This window comes from Rhinopithecus roxellana, chromosome 13 (genome assembly GCF_007565055.1).
Source record: "Rhinopithecus roxellana isolate Shanxi Qingling chromosome 13, ASM756505v1, whole genome shotgun sequence".
In the NCBI taxonomy this organism is placed as follows: domain Eukaryota; kingdom Metazoa; phylum Chordata; class Mammalia; order Primates; family Cercopithecidae; genus Rhinopithecus; species Rhinopithecus roxellana.
The window spans coordinates 4980254-4998485 of NC_044561.1; the positions used below are offsets into that span (position 1 = coordinate 4980254).

At 51.2% G+C, this 18232-nt stretch overlaps 1 protein-coding gene and 1 long non-coding RNA gene across 8 annotated transcripts in view; one reads left to right on the forward strand and one right to left on the reverse strand.

The window, feature by feature from the left end:
- The first annotated feature begins 1265 nt into the window (after positions 1-1265).
- Positions 1266-16333, forward strand: LOC104668533. The gene is made up of 3 exons (XR_748835.2): positions 1266-2913; positions 4165-4256; positions 16022-16333. It is a non-coding gene; the product is annotated as an uncharacterized LOC104668533 (long non-coding RNA).
- TTLL1 (tubulin tyrosine ligase like 1) overlaps positions 2306-18232 on the reverse strand; it is a 45434-nt gene continuing 29507 nt past the window's right edge. For all 7 annotated transcript variants that reach the window (XM_010371370.2, XM_030915782.1, XM_030915780.1 and 4 more), the window contains 3 exons: positions 15767-15853; positions 10340-10503; positions 2306-2571 (listed from right to left, as the gene is read on the reverse strand). In XM_010371370.2, the coding sequence (XP_010369672.1) occupies positions 2442-2571; positions 10340-10503; positions 15767-15853 (381 nt within the window). In that variant the 3' untranslated portion in view covers positions 2306-2441. The remainder of the gene's footprint in view (positions 2572-10339; positions 10504-15766; positions 15854-18232) is intronic.

Below are 18232 nucleotides of genomic sequence, written 5' to 3' on the forward strand. Positions count from 1 at the left end.
AATACAAAAATTAGCCAGTAATGGTGGTATACATCTGTAATCCCAGCTACTTGGGAGGCTAAGACACGAGAATCGCTTGAACCCGAGAGGCAGAGGTTGCAGTGAGCTGAGGTCTTGCCACTGCACTCCAGCCTGCTGGGCGACAGAGCGAGACTGTCTCAAAAAACAAAACAAAACAAAACTTAAACACCAGGGAACACACACAACACACATACCAATAAGATCATGAAGACGGAGCGGCTGAAAAGTCCACCAATTGCAGTTTATTTGGAGTCTAGCCAAGTACCATTTGTATTATGTTTCTCTCACTTTCTATTCTACCATATGTGTTGAAAAGATCAATTTTCCCTAATTGGCAGTGAAACGTCATTAGATATATGTAAAATATACACACACAATATGGCATATACACTTAACACACGTCCATGCATGGGTACTGAGAGAGGTTGGGCAAGGGTTAGGGAAGACCCTTATGTGAAGGACATATACCCTTGGTGCCATTTGGGAGAACAAACTCCTGTTACTAACATCGCAACAAAAACAGGTGGCAAGTTTTAAAGATAAACTCAAGACAGGGAGTGAAGCTTCAGCAAATACACGTTAATACGACCGTGAGTAAAAGGCCCTTCCCGGCCGGGCGTGGCGGCTCATGCCTGTAATTTCAGCACTTCGGGAGACCAAGGCAGGAGGATCACCTGAGGTCAGGAGTTTGGGACCAGCCTGGCCAACATGGTAAAATCCTGTCTCCACTAAAAATACAAAAATTAGTTGGGTGTGGTGGCGGGCGCCTGTAATCCCAGCTACTCGGGAGGCTGAGGCAGGAGAATCGTGTGAACCCAGGAGGTGGAGGTTCCAGTGAGCCTAGATCTTGCCATTACACTACAGCCTGGGTGTCAAGAGTGAAACTCCACCTCAGAAAGAAAGAAAAGAAAGAAAAGAAAGAAAAGAAAGAAAGAAAGAAAGAAAGAAAGAAAGAAAGAAAGAAAGAAAGAAAGAAAGAAAGAAAGAAAGAAAGAAAGAAAGAAAGAAACAGCACTGTAACTCGTGTGTTATTACTCAGATGCATCTGTCCGTCTACCCGCCAACTCAGGTCCTCTCCATACACTCCTGTAAGTCACTGGGCTACCGGAAGACTGCTCGTGCAGGCTGTCTCGCAGTCATTGCTCCTCTTACAGCTCCTGGTTGCCCACGCGCTTCCCTGCAGCAAACCCAGCTGCTGATGTCATAAAAGGGACAGACGGACCTGGCTGCACTCATCTGCTTCAATTTACTACAGACTCATCCACAAAACTTAAGTGGCAGAAACAGATCTTTCTGAAGCCAGGTGTGGTGGCTCATGCCTGTAATCCCAACACTTTGGGAGGCTTAGGCAGGAGGATCGCTTGAGCCCAAGTTCGAAACCAGTCTGGCCAACATGGGGAAACTCTGTCTCTACAAAAAAAATGTTAAAAATTAGCTGGGGGTGATGGTGTGTGGCTGTGGTCCCAGCTACTCGGGAGGCTGAGCTGGGCGGATCACTTGAGCCCAGGAAGTTGAGGCTGCAGTAAGCCATGATTGCACCACGGCACTCCAGCCTGGGTGACAGGGCGAGATCCTGTCCAAAAATAAAAAAGAAAAGAATACAGGTCTTCCTGGGATCACCTAGACAAAGGCCTTTGTAAAGATAAATTACCGAGGAATATTTCTAGTTGCCTGTTTTCTTCAAAATCACAGTCAAGTAAGCCGGACACGGTGGCTCACATCTGTAATCCCAGCACTTTGGGAGGCTGAGGTGGGCAGATCACCTGAGGTCAGGAGTTTGAGACCAGCCTGCCCAACATGGTGAAAGCCCGTCTCTACTAAAAATACAAAAATTAGCCGGCTGTGGTGGCGAGTGCCTGTAATCCCAGCTACGTGGGAGCCTGAGGTGGGAGAATTAGTACCCAGGAGGCAGAGGTTGCAGTGAGCCGAGATTGTGCCAGTGCACTCCAGCCTGAGCGACAGAGCAAAACTGTCTCAGGAAAAAAAAAAAAAATCGCAGTCAAGGAAAAAGAAATGGAACTAAAAGAGCTGTCAGTTAAATACATTCCTCTCTCATGGCAGGACTAGTCTATAAGATTTGTTTTGTTTTTAATTTAGTGTAAAGTTTTTTTTAACGTTAAAACCCTGTGACACATCAAATTACATGCTGAAGCTGTTACTTTCTGTCAAAAAAGTGAGTTTTTAATACGAAAATTCTGCTTAGGTTAAAAATTAAAAAACAAAAAAAGCGAGTTTTATACATCCGCATGAATTGGTACATTTGCAATAGTCACACAGACTACAGAACCTTCCAAAGAAGTGCCTTCATTTATTTACAGGGCTTAGGAAAGGAAAAAAGCTCTAGAAAAGGGAAATTTCAAAATAGGGCTTCAGGAGGGGCCCAGGTAGAGTGAGTAGTTTTGATAAGGTCTGGGTGGGAGTCACTTCCAGGTGGTAAGGACGGCTCTCCCCGAGTCTCTGGATCGGCCTGCTCTGGGCCCCAGAGACTGGCCCTGACGACTTCTCAGCTCCCGGTCGGCCCCATCGCCCTGGGCCAGTTCTTCATCGTACCTGGAGACAGAAAGAGCCAGGATCACGGCAGGCTCTCTTTCAAAGGCAACAGACCAGGCTGCTGTGTGCCAAATGCAACATCACCCAGAGAAGCGACCTGAGGGGGCCCCCTGGCTCCTGCCAGCTCCCGCCCACCTCCCACCTGGCTCCAGCCCGCCTGGTGGCTTTCGCAGCCCAGCAAACGCTCCCCAAGGCCACCGTGCCTATGTGTATAACCTTGTTAAGTTGTTATTATGGACAGTGCTCTCTCCACGGAAGCTGACATTTTATACAGGTCACCAGGTCAAATTTGGCAAGGACTCCAAAGGCAACATGAATGAGGTGACACGGAACCAGCCCGGGGTAGAGAGGTGAGACTGCCTGGCTGGAAAGGCTTCACACAAGGCACCTGCAGGCTGTGGGGACTAACTCCATTCCAGATGGGAGCGGCACATGAGCACCGGCCAGGGGAGGCCAGGGCAGAGAGGCCCACAGTGCACACTCAGCTAAAGAGGCCTACAGCACACACTGCCAGTGTGACCCACGCCACCCCTCCCCATTTTCCTTTTTTTTTTTTTTTTTTGAGATGGAGTTTCGCTCTATCGCCCAGGCTCGTATACAGTGGCGCGATCTCGGCTCACTACAACGTCTGCCTCCTGGGTTCAAACGATTCTCCTGCCTCAGCCTCCCGAGTAGCTGGGATGACAGGCATGTGCCATCACATCCAACTAATTTTGTATATTTAGTAGAGACAGGGTTTCCCCATGTTGGCCAAGCTGGTCTCGAACTCCTGACCTCAGGTGATCCGCCTGCCTCGGCCTCCCAAAGGGCTGGGATGACAAGTGTGAGCCATTGTGCCCGGCCCCCATTTTCTTTAACTGCCTGTTTCCCAATTAAAGTTCATGCATCCTTAGGCTGCATGCGCTAAGAAGGCAACAGTGCAGGAAACAGCCTGAGCTTTTCTGTCTGGAAGAGGTGGACGGCAGCTGCAGCTCCCCAGACGGGGCGGTTACAGCAATGGGCAAGTCCTGGGTCTTTCCCGCAGTGGCGGGGCCCTTCTCTCACGGGGTCCTGGAGCATGGTCATTGCTGCCGGCACCTATTGCAGGCGGCGGCAGGGAGCAGGCTCCGGGGAATGGGGCCGCCCCTCCACGGTGACTCACATTACCCTCCCAACTCGGGCGGCAGCATCAGGACTTGCTTCCTATGGGGGGAAACTGGGGTTCTAGAGCTTTGCTCAGGGCCTAGGGTCCCACAGCCAGTCTGTGGCAGAGGTAGGATTAACCTCCAGGACTTCTTTATATATATATATATTTTTTTTTTTTTTTTGAGACAGAGTTTCGCTCTTATTGCCCAAGCTGGAGCACAATGGCGCGATCTCGGCTCACGGCAACCTCTGCCTCCTGGGTTCAAGCGATTCTACTGCCTCCGGAGTAGCTGGGATTACAAGCATGCACCACCACGCCCGGCTAATTTTGTATTTTTAGTAGAGATGGGGTTTCTCCATGTTGGTCAGGCTGGTCTCGAACTCCCAACCTCAGGTGATCCGCCCGCCTCGGCCTCCCAAAGACCTCTAGGGCTTCTGATTCCTAATTCGGAGCTTTTTGTCCCACAGAGCTAAGGAGTGTGGAAAGCATCTCTGCCCCAGTAAAAGCACATCTGTCGGTGTGCTGTGCCGGCCATCCTGACCAGGACCTTCGGTTGTATGTAGGTATTTATGTCAAAAACAAAAGGTACCCAGATCCTGAGTGCTAATCTTGTGGACTTCTGGAAAAAGGTAGATTTCTATGATAAGCTTATTACCAAAACTAGAGTCTGCAGGTTGAATGTAGTATTGGTTAGAAACTTCTGAAGTTGGCCGGGCGTGGTGGCTCAAGCCTGTAATCCCAGCACTTTGGGAGGCCGAGACGGGCGGATCATGAGGTCAGGAGATCGAGACCATCCTGGCTAACACGGTGAAACCCCGTCTCTACTAAAAATACAAAAAAACTAGCCGGGCGACGCGGCGGGCGCCTGTAGTCCCAGCTACTCAGGAGGCTGAGGCAGGAGAATGGCGTGAACCCGGGAGGCGGAGCTTGCAGTGAGCTGAGATCTGGCCTCTGCACTCTAGCCCGGGCGGCAGAGAGAGACTCCATCTCAAAAAAAAATAAAAAATAAAAATAAACTTCTGAAGTTGAGGCTGGGCACTGTGGCTCACGCCTGTAATCCCAGCACTTTGGGAGGCCGAGACGGGTGGATCATGAGGTCAGGAGATCGAGACCATCCTGGCCAACATGGTGAAACCCCGTCTCTACTAAAAATACAAAAATTAGCTGGGTGTGGTGGTGCATGCCCGTAATCCCAGCTACTTGGCAGGCTGAGGCAAGAGAATCGCTTGAACCAGGGAGGCGGAGGTTGCAGTGAGCCGAGGTCACGCCACTGCACCCCAGCCTGGCAACAGAGCGAGACTCCGTCTCAAAAAAAAAAAAAAGAAAAAAAAAGAGAAACTTCTGAGGTTAAAGAATGCATTTTCTACACTGTGCTTCTGGTGGCAAACTGGGACTGAAAGAGCAGGAGGGAAGAAAGCATTTTCTGACTACTTTTTTTTGAAATGGTCATGCAGACTGGAGTGTAGTGGTGCAATCTCAGCTCACTGCAACCTCTGTCTCCTGGGTTCAAGAAATTCTCATGCCTCGGCCTCCCAAGTAGCGGGGATTATAGGCACATGCCACCATGCCCGGCTAATTTTTTGTATTTTTGGTAGAGATGGGGCTTCATCACGTTGTCAGGCTGGTCTCGAACCCCTGAGCTCAAGCAATCTGCCTGCCTCGGTCTCCCAAAGCGCTGGGATTACAGGCATGAGCCAGAGCGCCTGGCCGCATTTTCTGACTTCTGTCTGTGAAGCAGACACCACAGACACCCAGGCTCTGCACCAGGGTGGGGCTGTCAGGACAGTGACATGGGTTTGCTTCCTCCCTGGCTCTCGAAGGAGAGACACAGCCACAGTCCCTATGACACAAGGAAGCCAGACAGGACACCCCCGGAACTCTGGAATCTGCCTGGGTGGGGGGTCCTCCAGGATGCCTCCCTGGTCCGTCTCCACAGGATCAGATACCCGACCCACTGGGGACTCCACATTCATAAATGTCGTCACTCCACTGCCCCTCCGTGTTTGCCTCAGTGGCCAGGGGCTGCAGTGACCACCTATCTGGTTCATGGCTGCCCCTAGCAGCTTGCTCAAGGTCTGGTGGATAGGAACATACTGAATGAATGGAGAAAAGGACCACATATGGTGACCAGTTTCACGGAGCACTTGTGCTGATCTGTGCGGCTCAAAAAACAAAACAAACAGAAAGGAGCATTTGGCAAGCAGCTGGCACTGGGATGTGCTGTTCCCAGGGGTGGTCTGGCCACCTACTGAGCCAACGCAGAGGAGAATCAGAGCCGAGATGGTTCTTCGAAGTTCCTGTTCTAGCAGGCTTTTCTTCTGGGTTTTCACAGAAAGAATCTAGTCATTATTAGGGTTTTTTAAAGGCTGTAAAAATACAGCCAGCAACTTCAGAACAGGGTCCTGGAGGTGGCAGATGCAAAGTGCCAGACCTTGTGGGGCCACAGCCAATGGCGTGTCCTGGGGCACGTCAGCTGCCTCCTGCCCGCCCTGGCCTCCCAAAGTGCTGGGAGTGACCTCATGCAGCCAGTGTCCTCCACTGGATGCTGCTGGGCTCTGAGGGGTTGCTGTGGGCACACAGAGCACCTGGCATGGACGGGCGGCACCGCTCAGATGACGTGGCCCTGGCAGTCAGCACCAACTGCTACTGCTGCAGGTGGCTGCACCTGAAAATGGAGCTGAGGTTCTTTGATCATCTGAATGCCTAGGGGAAGCGAGCCCCGACTGGAAGCATTTAGAAGCCATCAGCTCCACACAAAAGCCTTCCATTACCCCTCAGGAGCCGGGAGAGGACAGCTGGATCAGGGAGGGAGGTCACCTTATTGTCTCTTCAACTAAAAGCAGTGAGGCGCTGGCTTCTGCTTCTTCTTTTCTGTTTTTTTTTTGTTTTTTCTTTTTCTTTTTTTTTTTTTTTAAGGCAGAGTTTTGCTCTGTTGCCCAGGCTGGAGTGCAGTGGCACGATCTCGGCTCACTGCAACCTCCACCTCCCAGGTTCAAGCCATTCTCCTGCCCTCAGCCTCCCAAGTAGCTGGGATTACAGGTGCCCACCACCACACCTGGCTAATTTTTGTATTTTCAGTAGAGACAGGGTTTCACCATGTTGGCTGGGCTGGTCTTGAACTCATGACCTCAGGTGATCCACCTGCCTTAGCCTCCCAAAGTGCTGGGATTATAGGTATGAGCCACCATGCCTGGCCTGGCTTCTGCTTCTTAGCCTGGAGATGGTAAGTCTGGCCCTCTCCCTCAAGAAGGCCACAGGCTGGACAGGGCACAGGCTCCACACACTCCCAACAAGCCAGCCTCCCCACCACCCTTACTCAGCTGGACTGGAGAACCCCCCAAGGTCCTCATGCTACTGACAAGTCTCCCCACAACGGTCCCCACCTCTGTGCACCCTCACAGAACCCCTTGGTCCTCCAGCACAGAGGCCATCAGGACCCAGTCCCCAAGGCCACCATTGCAGTTGCCGTCCCCAACCCTGATGTTACCCTTCACCTCCCAGGCTGCCAATCCCAGTCTGACCCCATCCCCAGAATCGCCCTCTGTGGGCTCCAGAACTCTCTGCCCATCATCGCACCTGCCATTGGCCTCCACTTGTCCTTCAATCTCCGCTTCCCTTTCCTGTTCTAACGGGCTCCTGAGTCTCCTGGGAGACGCTGCTTCCCCTGCAGCTCCTGGTATGGAGGCTGCTTTCTCTTCCACCCATCGTACTCCCGGTTGGAGGGGGCCTCCTCTCTAAAACCCCCAGCTCTTTCCAGGCCTGGTCACCACAGTTACCTCCCTCCTCGCACAGTCACCTCCAGTCCTCCAGGTCACCACCCCAGATCCCTTGGAGAGCCAGGCTCCTAGTTCATGGTGGCAGGTGATGGCAATGACCAAACAGATGAAACCCCCAACTCCCTGACCTCTGGCGACCCCATCTTCTACTCCATCTCAGTCCCATCCCCAGGGAGTCCCCAAGCCTCATCACCCCTCACATTATCTCCAAGGCTCACTCCCTGACCACTGCCCCTTCTCCCAGCCTACTTCCCTAGTGCCCGACTCCAACAACCCTCCTCCCTGCGGGACTGCCACCCACCCCCGCCTTCTCCCTGTCCCCGCTGCCCTCTCTCTTGCCATCACAAGCTCCCAACCCTGGTCCCTCCCAACCCTCTGCCTTCTCTGTACCTAGGCTGGGCAGCTGACCATGGAGCGAGAGAACAGCTAATCACACACACTGACTGCTTGCCCCCGAAGTTCACAGCCACCACCCTGTAGAGGCCCCGAGGTTGCCGGCAAGCCCAGCATACTTTCCATCTAAACTCCCCTTCCACCTGCTCCTCCTGTCCCAGACAATGAGCTGGGACATGCACATCCACACCACACATCACCCACAGCAGGGGCAGGAGGCAGCTGAGCGTGGGCTCCAGAGTCCTGGGCCGGTGTTCAAATCCTCCCACCAGCAGCGCCCTACCAGCTGCAAGCCTGAAGTCTCTTATGTGTGTGTGTAAATTTCACTAAATATTTCTTCCTTTGTTTTTTAAAAATTTAAATGAAACGCACAGTTTTGCTTTGACAGAAGCATGTAACTGTGATCCTAACACACCTACTCCTCCGCCTTTTACTGCCGTCTGTTTCTCTCTTTTCTGGCTCCCTCCATACCCACTCAACCGCAGTATCGATGCCAACAACAGGATGTGTGTCCTTCCACGTTTCCCCGCTCATGCATTCACATGTAAGCCACTGCACACGTCACTGTAGGTACACACAGGGGACTCTGAGGCCAATGTTTTACAGGGAATAAACTATACACCCTTTTCTGCAGTGTGTTTTTCCCAGGCAACCTCCCAAGCCCCACAGTGTAGCTCTGGGTCAATCTTTTTTTTGGTTTTTGCTTGTTTTTGAGACAGTCTCACTCTGTTGCTCAGGCTGGAGTGCAGGGGTGCAATTTGGGCTCACTGCAACCTCCGCCTCCCAGGTTCAAGCAATTCTGCTGCCTCAGCCTCCTGAGTAGCTCAGATTACAGGTGTGCACCACCATACCCAGCTAATTTTTGTATTTTTAGTAGAGACAGGGTTTCACCATGTTGATCAGGCTGGTCTTGAACTCCTGACCTCGTGATCTGCTCGCTTCGGCCTCCCAAAGTGCTGGGTGTGAGCCACTGCAGCCAGCCAATTCAATCTTTTTTTTTTTTTTTTTTGAGACAAGAGTCTCGCTCTGTCGCCCAGGCTGGAGTGCAGTGACCGGATCTCAGCTCACTGCAAGCTCCACCTCCCGGGTTTACGCCATTCTCCTGCCTCAGCCTCCCGAGTAGCAGGGACTACAGGCGCCTGCCACCTCGCCTGGCTAATTTTTTTGTGTTTGTTTAGTAGGAGACTGGGTTTCACCTGTGTTAGCCAGGATGGTCTCGATCTCCTGACCTTGTGATCCGCCCGTCTCGGCCTCCCAAAGTGCTGGGATTACAGGCTTGAGCCACCGCGCCCGGCTAATTCAATCTTTTTAAAGCCCACCTAATAGACCACAGAATGAATGAAACGTACTGTGTTCAGCCACCACACTCCTGATGGGCTCTCACTTTGTTCTCACTTTCGTCACTACAAGTATGCCATGGAACCGCCCTAAGCCTTTGTTTCCACAGCCATGAAATGGAGCTAATAGTCTTACCTACTTCAAAATGTTATTGGGGAAAGGAATTGATACTGTGTGTAAAGCATTCTGCAGAGTTTCTGACACATGACAAGCCCTCAAAAGTTAGCTATTCCCTTCCCACTCTGCCACTCTGTAAGATAGATCTTATTATACCCTTTTTTTTTTTTTTTTGTAGAGATGGGGTTTTGCCATGTTGGCCAGCCTGGTCTTGAACTCCTGACCTGAGGTGATCTGCCTGCCTCGGCCTCCCAAATGCTGGGATTACAGGCGTGAGCCACTGCACCCGGCTTATTATACCTATTTAAAGGTGGACAAACTGAGGCTCAAACAGTTGCACTGAGTTCCTCCCTGTCACCCAGCTCTATGTGGCAAAGCCAGGGAATGAGCCCCGGTGACCTGTGAGAAACAGGCACTCCATCCAGCCTGCTCCAGCTATCCCGGCAGCCAATGGGGGCCTGGCACGTGATCAGTGCACCCTACGTATGTCATAAGTAGGAGAATCCACAATGATCAAGTTTAGCACCCAAACTGCTTTTCTGGGCTGTGTGCAGTGGCTCACGCTTGTAATCTCAGCACTTTGGGAGGCCGAGGTGGGAGGATCACTTGAGGTCAGGAGTTCAAGACCAGCCTGGCCAATATGGTTAAACCCTGTCTCTACTAAAACTACAAAAATTAGCCAGGAGTGGTAACACATGCCTATAATCCCAGCTACTTGGGAGGCTGAGGCAGGAGAACTGCTTGAACCTAGGAGGTGGAGGTTGCAGTGAGCCGAGATCGTGCCACTGCAATCCAGCCTTGGCGACAGAGTGAGAATCCCTCTCAAAATAATAATAATAGCAAAATAAATAAACAAATTGCTTTTCTGCTACAACACAATCTATCCCATGATGTCATTAGTAAATGAAACGCTCTGCCCAAATAAGGGGAGTCCATATATGCCCAGAAATCCGAGCTGGGCTATGGTACATGCCATTCGGAAATACAGAAGAACAAGCGCACAGTCACACACACTTACAGAATCTCGTAATTGCCGAGGACTTCCTTTGGGGGCGACTTGTTCCATTTGCAGTCTGGGATTTCGCCGTTCGGGACAGCGATGTTGAGGGTGTCATTAATCAGGTTATACTTAAGGATTCGATCGTTGGCAGTGCTGGACGTGAGAGACGGGGACGCGTTCACCTGTGAGACGAAAGACCCACGTTCCTCAGCTGTGTCTCCCGCTCTTTTGGAATGAAAACGTGCACTACAGAAGGAGATGCTAGCTGCTGCACGCTTTAGTCAAGTTTTTTTTTTCTTTTTTTTGAGACGGAGTTTCACTCTTGTTGCCCAGGCTGGAGTGTAGTGGCACGATCTTGGTTCACTGCAACCTCTGCCTCCCGGGCTCAAGCGATTCTCCTGCCTCAGACTCCCGAGTAGCTGGGATTAGAGGCACACACCACCACGCCCAGCTATTTTTTGTATTTTATTAGAGATGGTGTTTCACCATGTTCACCAGGCTGGTCTCGAACTCCTGACCTCAGGTGATCCTCCCACCTCAGCCTCCCAAAGTGCTGGGATTTCAGGCGTGAGCCACTGCACCTGGCAAATTGTTATTTAACATTGCTACTATCTAATATCGTCAGAGCACCTTGGTAGGAAGCACCTTGGTAGGAAGCACTTTGTGATCCACTTTTATTAGCTGTTCAGTGAAATATAAGTAATACTTAAGGGTAGGATTAGAATTAGGATCTACAAATCAGCAATCACACAAACATTTTGGGCCAGTGTATATCACAAACATTATCAGTGCCTACCTGTGTGACTGCTTCAGTCCTAAGTACCAAGAGCCCCCCAGGGGTTTGTTAGAATCAGCGAACCAAATGACCCTGCCCAAGCAGCAGTGTGGGTTTAAGTAAAAAGCAACGGGCCCCCTTTTCGCCAAGAGAGTAATATCTCATCAGTAAAGCAGCATTCCGAGTCAAATGATGAATCCTTTCAACACATGGAAAGGTGGTCCCATAAGGCCTCTGAGAAGCTAAACAATGTCACAAAATCCACACATTAAAATGGAGACATTCACTTTGTTCTGTGGAGAGTCCCATAGGCCCTCAGTCACTACTTTTTTTTTTTTTTTTTTTTGATATGGAGTCTTACTCTGTCGCCCAGGCTGGAGTGCAGTGGCACGATCTCAGCTCACGGCAACCTCTACCTCCTGGGTTCAAGCAATTCTCCTGCCTCAGCCTCCTAAGTAGCTGGGATTACAGGCGTCCACCACCACGCCTGGCTAATACTTGTATTTTTAGTACAGACAGGGTTTCACCATGTTGGTCAGGCTGGTCTCGAACCCCTGACCTCAGGGGATCTGCCTGCCTCGGCCTCCCAAAGTGCTGGGGTTACAGGTGTGAGCCACTGTGCCCGGCCAGTCACTACTTATTTACTCATTTTTTAGGCACAGTTCTTATTTTTTTTTTTTTTTTTTTTGAGACGGAGTCTCGCTCTGTCACCCAGGCTGGAGTGCAGTGGCTGGATCTCAGCTCACTGCAAGCTCCGCCTCCCAGGTTCCCGCCATTCTCCTGCCTCAGCCTCCAAGTAGCTGGGACTACAGGCGCCCGCCACCTCGCCCGGCTAGTTTTTTGTATTTTTTAGTAGAGACGGGGTTTCACCGTGTTAGCCAGGGTGGTCTCGATCTCCTGATCTCGTGATCCGCGCATCTCGGCCTCCCAAAGTGCTGGGATTACAGGCTTGAGCCACCACGCCCGGCCTTTTAGGCACAGTTCTAATGACCTGGGTTATTCAGGCCACGGGGGATTAGAGGGAGCAAATCTGTAAGCTGTTCAGGTTTCTCCCAGTCAGACTGCCTGTCTGTGCTGCTAGCAGGGTATCGAATATGTACTGTGCCAAAGAATTGCACAGATTTCATTGTCCTCAAAATGACCACTGTAATATACCATAATACTGTAATTCTTATCATGAATACATGAAGATTAAGAATTGTTATTGGCCGGGCGCGGTGGCTCAAGCCTGTAATCTGGGAGGCTGGGAGGCTGCAGTGGGCAGATCACTTGAGGTCCGGAGTTCAAGACCAGCCTGACCAACATGGTAAAACCCCATCTCTACAAAAAATACAAAAGTTAGCCAGGCGTGGTGGCAGTTACCTGTAATCCCAGCTACTTAGGAGGCTGAGGCACGAGAATTGCTTGAACTCAGGAGGTGCAGGTTGGCAGTGAGCCAAGATCATGCCACTGCACTCCAGCCTGGGCGACAGAGCAGGACTCTGTCTAAAAAATAAATAAAAAAAAAAAAAAAAAAAATACCCAAAACACTAGGGTCTGCAAAAGAGGGGAGAGAGAAGAAGAAGGCGAGGGTTTAAATACTCCCTATTGAATACTATGTTCACGATTTGGGTGATGGGTTCAAGAGAAGCCCAAAGCCCAGCATTCTGCAATATATCCATGTAACAAACCTGGATATGTGCCCCCTAAAATGAAAAAAAAAAAAAAAAAAAAAAAAGGCTGGGAGCAGTTGCTCACACTTGTAATTCCAGCACTTTGGGAAGCCAAGGCAGGAGAATCACTTGAGCTCAGGAGTTCAAAACCAGCTTGGGAGGCTGGGCGTGGTGGCTCACGCCTGTAATCCCAGGACTTTGAGAGGCCAAGATGGACGGATCACTTGAGGTCAGGAGTTCGAGACCAGCCTGACCAACATGGAGAAACCCTGTCTCTACTAAAAATACAAAATTAGCCAGGCATGGTGGCTCATGCCTGTAATCCCAGCTACTCTGCAGGCTGAGGCGGAAGAATCGCTTAAACCCAGGAGGTAGAAGTTGTGGTGAGCCAAGATGGTGCCATTGCACTCCAGCCTGGGCAACAAGAGTGAAATTCCATCTCAAAAAACAAACAAACAAAAAACACACAAAAAAACTCCAGCTTGCGCAGCATAGTGAGACCCCATCTCTAAAAAAAGAAAAAAAAAAAGCCAGGCATGGTGGCGCGTGCCTGTAATCCCAGCTACTCGGGAGGCTGAGGCAGGAGAATCACTTAAGCCCAGAAGCTGGAGGCTGCAGTGAGCTATGATTACGCCATTGCCTCCAGCCTAGGCCACAGAGTGGGACCCTGTCTCGAGACAGAAAAAAAAAAAAAGAAAAGAAAAAAAAAGAATTGTTGGCCAGGCATGGTGGCTCATGCCTGTCCTCTTAGCACTTTGGGAGGCCAAGGCAGGCAGACTGCCTGAGCACTCAGGGGTTTGAGACCAGCCTAGGTAACACGGTGAAACCCTGTCTCTGCTAAAATACAAAAAATTAGCCGGGGGTGGCAGCATGCACCCGTAGTCCCGGCTACTCAGGAGGCTGAGGCAAGAGAATTGCTTGAACCTAGGAGGCAGAGGTTGCAGTGAGCCAAGACTGCACAATTGCACTCCAGCCTAGGCGACAGTGAGACTCCGTCTCAAAAAAACAAAAACAAAACAAAACAAAAACAGAATTTTTTTTTTTTTTTTGAGACGGAGTCTCGCTCTGTCGCCCAGGCTGGAGTGCAGTGGCGCAATCTCGGCTCACTGCAAGCTCCGCCTCCCGGACTCCCGCCATTCTCCTGCCTCAGCCTCCTGAGTAGCTGGGACTACAGGCGCCCGCCATCTCGCCCGGCTAGTATTTTGTATTTTTTAGTAGAGACGGGGTTTCACCGTGTAGACCAGGATGGTCTCGATCTCCTGACCTCGTGATCCACCCGTCTCGGCCTCCCAAAGTGCTGGGATTACAGGCTTGAGCCACCGCGCCCGGCCAACAGAATTGTTATTAAGAAGTAGGGCCGGGTGCAGTGGCTCACACCTGTAATCCCAGCACTTTGGGAGGCCGAGGTGGGCAGATCACAAGGTCAGGAGTTCGAGACCAGCCTGACCAACATGGTGAAACCCTGTCTCTACTAAAAATACAAAAATTAGCTGGGCATGATGGCACAAGCCTGTAGTCCCAGCTACTCAGGAGGTTGAGACAGGAGAATTGCTTAAACCCGGGAGGCGGAGGTTGCAGTGAGCCGAGATTGTGCCACTGTACTCCAGCCTGGGTGACAGAGCGAGACTCCATCTCAAAAAAAAAAAAAAAAAGAAAAAAAAAAGTAACGTTCACAATTAAGATCCTAGTTCATGCAGGAGAGACTGCTATTCAAGTTACTCTATTTTTTTTGTTTGTTTGTTTTGTTTGTTTTCTTTTTTTGAGACAAAGTCTCCCCTCTGTCACCCAGGTTGGAGTGCAGTGGCGCGTGGCACGATCTCAGCTCACTGCAACCTCAGCCTCCCAAGTTCAAGCAATTCTCCTGCCTCAGTCTCTCCAGTAGCTGGGATTACAGGTGCGCACCACCACACCTGGCCAATTTTTTTATTTTTAGTAGAGGCGGCATTTTGCCATGTTGGCCAGGCTGGTCTTGAATTCCCGACCTCAGGTGATCCACCCGCCTTGGCCTCCCAAAGTGCTGGGATTACAGGAGTGACCACCGCACCCGGCCTCAAGTTATACTGTTTAACATTGAGGACAAGAAAGTACGAACACTGGCGATCTATTCCCCACTCACACACCCAGCTTTGGCAGCATAAGGAGTTGCCTGGAAAATGCCACGATGGAACCGGCTCACTTGGCTCTTCCGGCAGCTTCCTGCAGGGATTCCCATGACTCTACCCACAGAGAACCCTCCCTACAACCTGCTACTGTGGAGTCGGGTATCTGGCTCAAAATGTGACCGAGATGAAGGGCCCGAGCCGTACACTAGCAAATGAACTTGGTTGGGAGGGCGTGCGGGGAGATGAACCAATAACCAATAGAGCCGGAGTTCTAAAGTCCCCTCGGAGGCCTGAAGCTCGTCCTCCTGGCTCCAGGGCAACAGTTGAAGCTGGGGCCTCTGATAAGTGCGCCAGCGCCCCCTGTGGCTGAGGTCACCCCAGCCAGGCTTGGTGGCAGGAGGCAGTGCTACACGGACAGCCACCACGACATCCTCTCCACCCACTGATCTTGGCAGAGGAATCCACTTCCAAACTCGACCTTCATAGATGCTGAAGAACAGGAGAGGCGTTCCTTCCCTCATGAGAGGGCTCCTGCTGGCCAAGGGCTGCCGAGGTTGTGAGCTGCTTTCCTAAACGGGAACACTGTCACCCATGAGGACAGGGGAGGGCCCGGGGGACAGGGTGCAGGACTGAGGGAAGATGGACTAGCCTAGAGGCACCCTGGAGGTGTCGTCGCCACCAAGTTCACGTGAGATGGGCCACAGCTCCCTGTCGTGGGTTGGGCTCTGGGAGGAGAGCAATGCAGGAATGTGCTTATAATTTAACTATCTGCAAACCATCAAACCTGAACATCGGTCCCTTTCCTGCCTGGCCTGAGAAACATCCAGGGCCTGGGGGACCGCTGGGCCCGAGTCGGAGCAGAAGCATGTCGGGGATTGTGTGTGGTGTGACCAGGTGTGGGTGCTCCCGTGGTTACCTCGATCAGCCAGGGCTTCAGCTTGTCGTCAATGATGATGTCATAGCCATAGCATTCAAAGCAGTGCTTGTCATTGTTCATCACCGGCTGGAGAGAGAGTGACCAGTGGGTGACATGGCCAGCATCAAAGGGCGCAGCTGAGACCAACGCCTCAGAAACAAGCAGGATCACCCCACGGTCCCGACCTCCCACAGCAAGGGTTCCCACCCTCCACCACAAACGCTTCCTTCCCTCCTCTCCCTCTTCCTCCCGCAGAGCTCAGAGATTGGACACTTTCCTCAGCCTGATAGAGGGAACTGATGGAACCGTAACGGGCATCTCTGCATCTCACTCATCAGAGGCTTGACTAGCACCCAACCCCGCTGCTGGCGTGAGACTGGCATCAGAGTGGATGGGTGTCCAGCTCCAAGCCCAGAACCTGCAGTGAAAGTCTGTGCAGGCTTATCACAGACAAACACAAACTGTCCCCCAGGCTGCCCGTCACCCCTTCCCAGGCCCTTAGGGATCCGGGTGCCAGACTATTAACCTCTGTTCCCAGTGACAAAAGTAAATCCATTTACATACAAATTTTTGAATTTCCTTTGTAATTTTTAATTCCATTTCACTTAGATACACCTTAGATTAACTGTTCTCCAGATACACAAATAACATCACCTGAGGCTGGGTGCGGTGGCTCATGCCCATAATCCCAGCACTCTGGGAGGGCAAGGTGGGAGGATCACTTGAGCCCAGGAGTTTGAGACCAGCCTGGGCAACACAGTGAGACCGCTGCCTCTACAAGAAATAAAACATTTAGCTGGGTGTGGTGGTATGTGCCTGCAGTCCCAGCTACTGGGGACGGCTGGAGGCTGGGAGGAAGAAGAGTGCCATGAGGAGTGGTGGAGTGCAGTGAGCCATGAACGCGCCACTACACTCCAGCCTGGGTGACAGAGCAAGAACCTGTCACTTCAAACAAACAAACAAACAAAAGAAGCCTGACTGGGTGCAGTGGCTGATATCTGTAATCTCAGCACTTTGGGAGGCTGAGGCAGGTGGATCACCTGAGGTCGGGAGTTCGAGACCAGCCTGGCCAACATGGTGAAACCCCGTCTCTACTAAAAATACAAAAAATTAGTGGGGCATGGTGGCGTGTGCCTGTAATCCCAGCTACTTGGGAGGCTGAGACAGGAGAATGGCTTGTACCTGGGAGGCGGAGATTGCAGTGAGCAAAGATGGCACCACTGCACTCCAGCCTGCGTGACAGAGCGAGACTCTGCCTCACAAAAAAAAAAAAAGCAGGTCTTGGCCAGGCGCAGAGGCTCACATCTGTAATCCCAGCACCTTGGGAAGCCGAAGTGGGGAGATCATGAGGTCAGGAGATCGAGAGCAGCCTGGCCAACATGGTGAAACTCTGTCTGTACTAAAAATACAAAAATTAGCTGGGCATGGTGGCACGTGCCTGTAATCCCAGGTACTTGGGAGGCTGAGGCAGGAGAATCGCTTGAACCAGGGAATTGGAGGTTGCAGTGGGCCAAGATTGTGCCACTGCATTTCAGCCTGGGTGACAGAACGAGACTCCGCCTCAAAAAAAACAAAAAACAAAAAAAAAAACAGGGTCTTGCTTTGTTACCACAATTCTCAAACTTGTGGGCTTACGTGATCCTCCACCTCGGCCTCTCAAAGTCCTGGGATTAGAGGCGTGAGCCATAGTGCCCGGCCCCGGAAATACTAATAGTAGCCAGCTTGCTGGTGCTCAAATGTTCATTTCTCTCGTCTTCCTTGAAAATAGATGTGCACCTGCTTTAACACTGTAAAGCAAAACACGAATGCCAACTGCAAACCAGCAAATAAACAAAAAATGAGAAGATAAAAAAAAGAAGAGGCATGCTATTTCCAGTCCAAAATACCTACGAAATACTCAAGTCAGGACATCTACAGACAAAAGGCTACTGGAAGTCCATCTCCAATATATCACTTTATGTCAAAATAGTTATTATTGACTTAGTGGGTATAAGAGAAGTGAAGGGGCCAGGGCCTGTGGCTACACCTGAGAGGCTACCCCAGCTCACCCCAGGGCGGCACTGGGCTGGAAGCTGGCCCCTTTCCCTCCCCGAAAAAACCACAGCCTCTGGCAGACGTGCAGGTGGCAAGAACATCAAAACAGGCTTTTTTTTTTTTTTTTTTTTTTGAGACAGAGTTTTGCTCTTGTTGCCCAGACTTAAGCGCAATCTTGGAGACGGAGTTTCCCTTTTGTCGCCCAGGCTGGAGTGCAATGGTGCGATCTTGCCTCACTGCAGCCTCCGCCTCTCGGATTCAAGCAATTCTCCTGCCTCGGCTCCCTGAGTAGCTGGGATTACAGGCACGCACCACCATGCCCAGCGAATTTTTTGTATTTTTAGTAGAGACATGGTTTCACCATGGCCAGGCTGGTCTTGAACTTCTGACCTCAGGTGATCCGCCCGCCTCAGCCTCTCAGAGTGCTGAGAT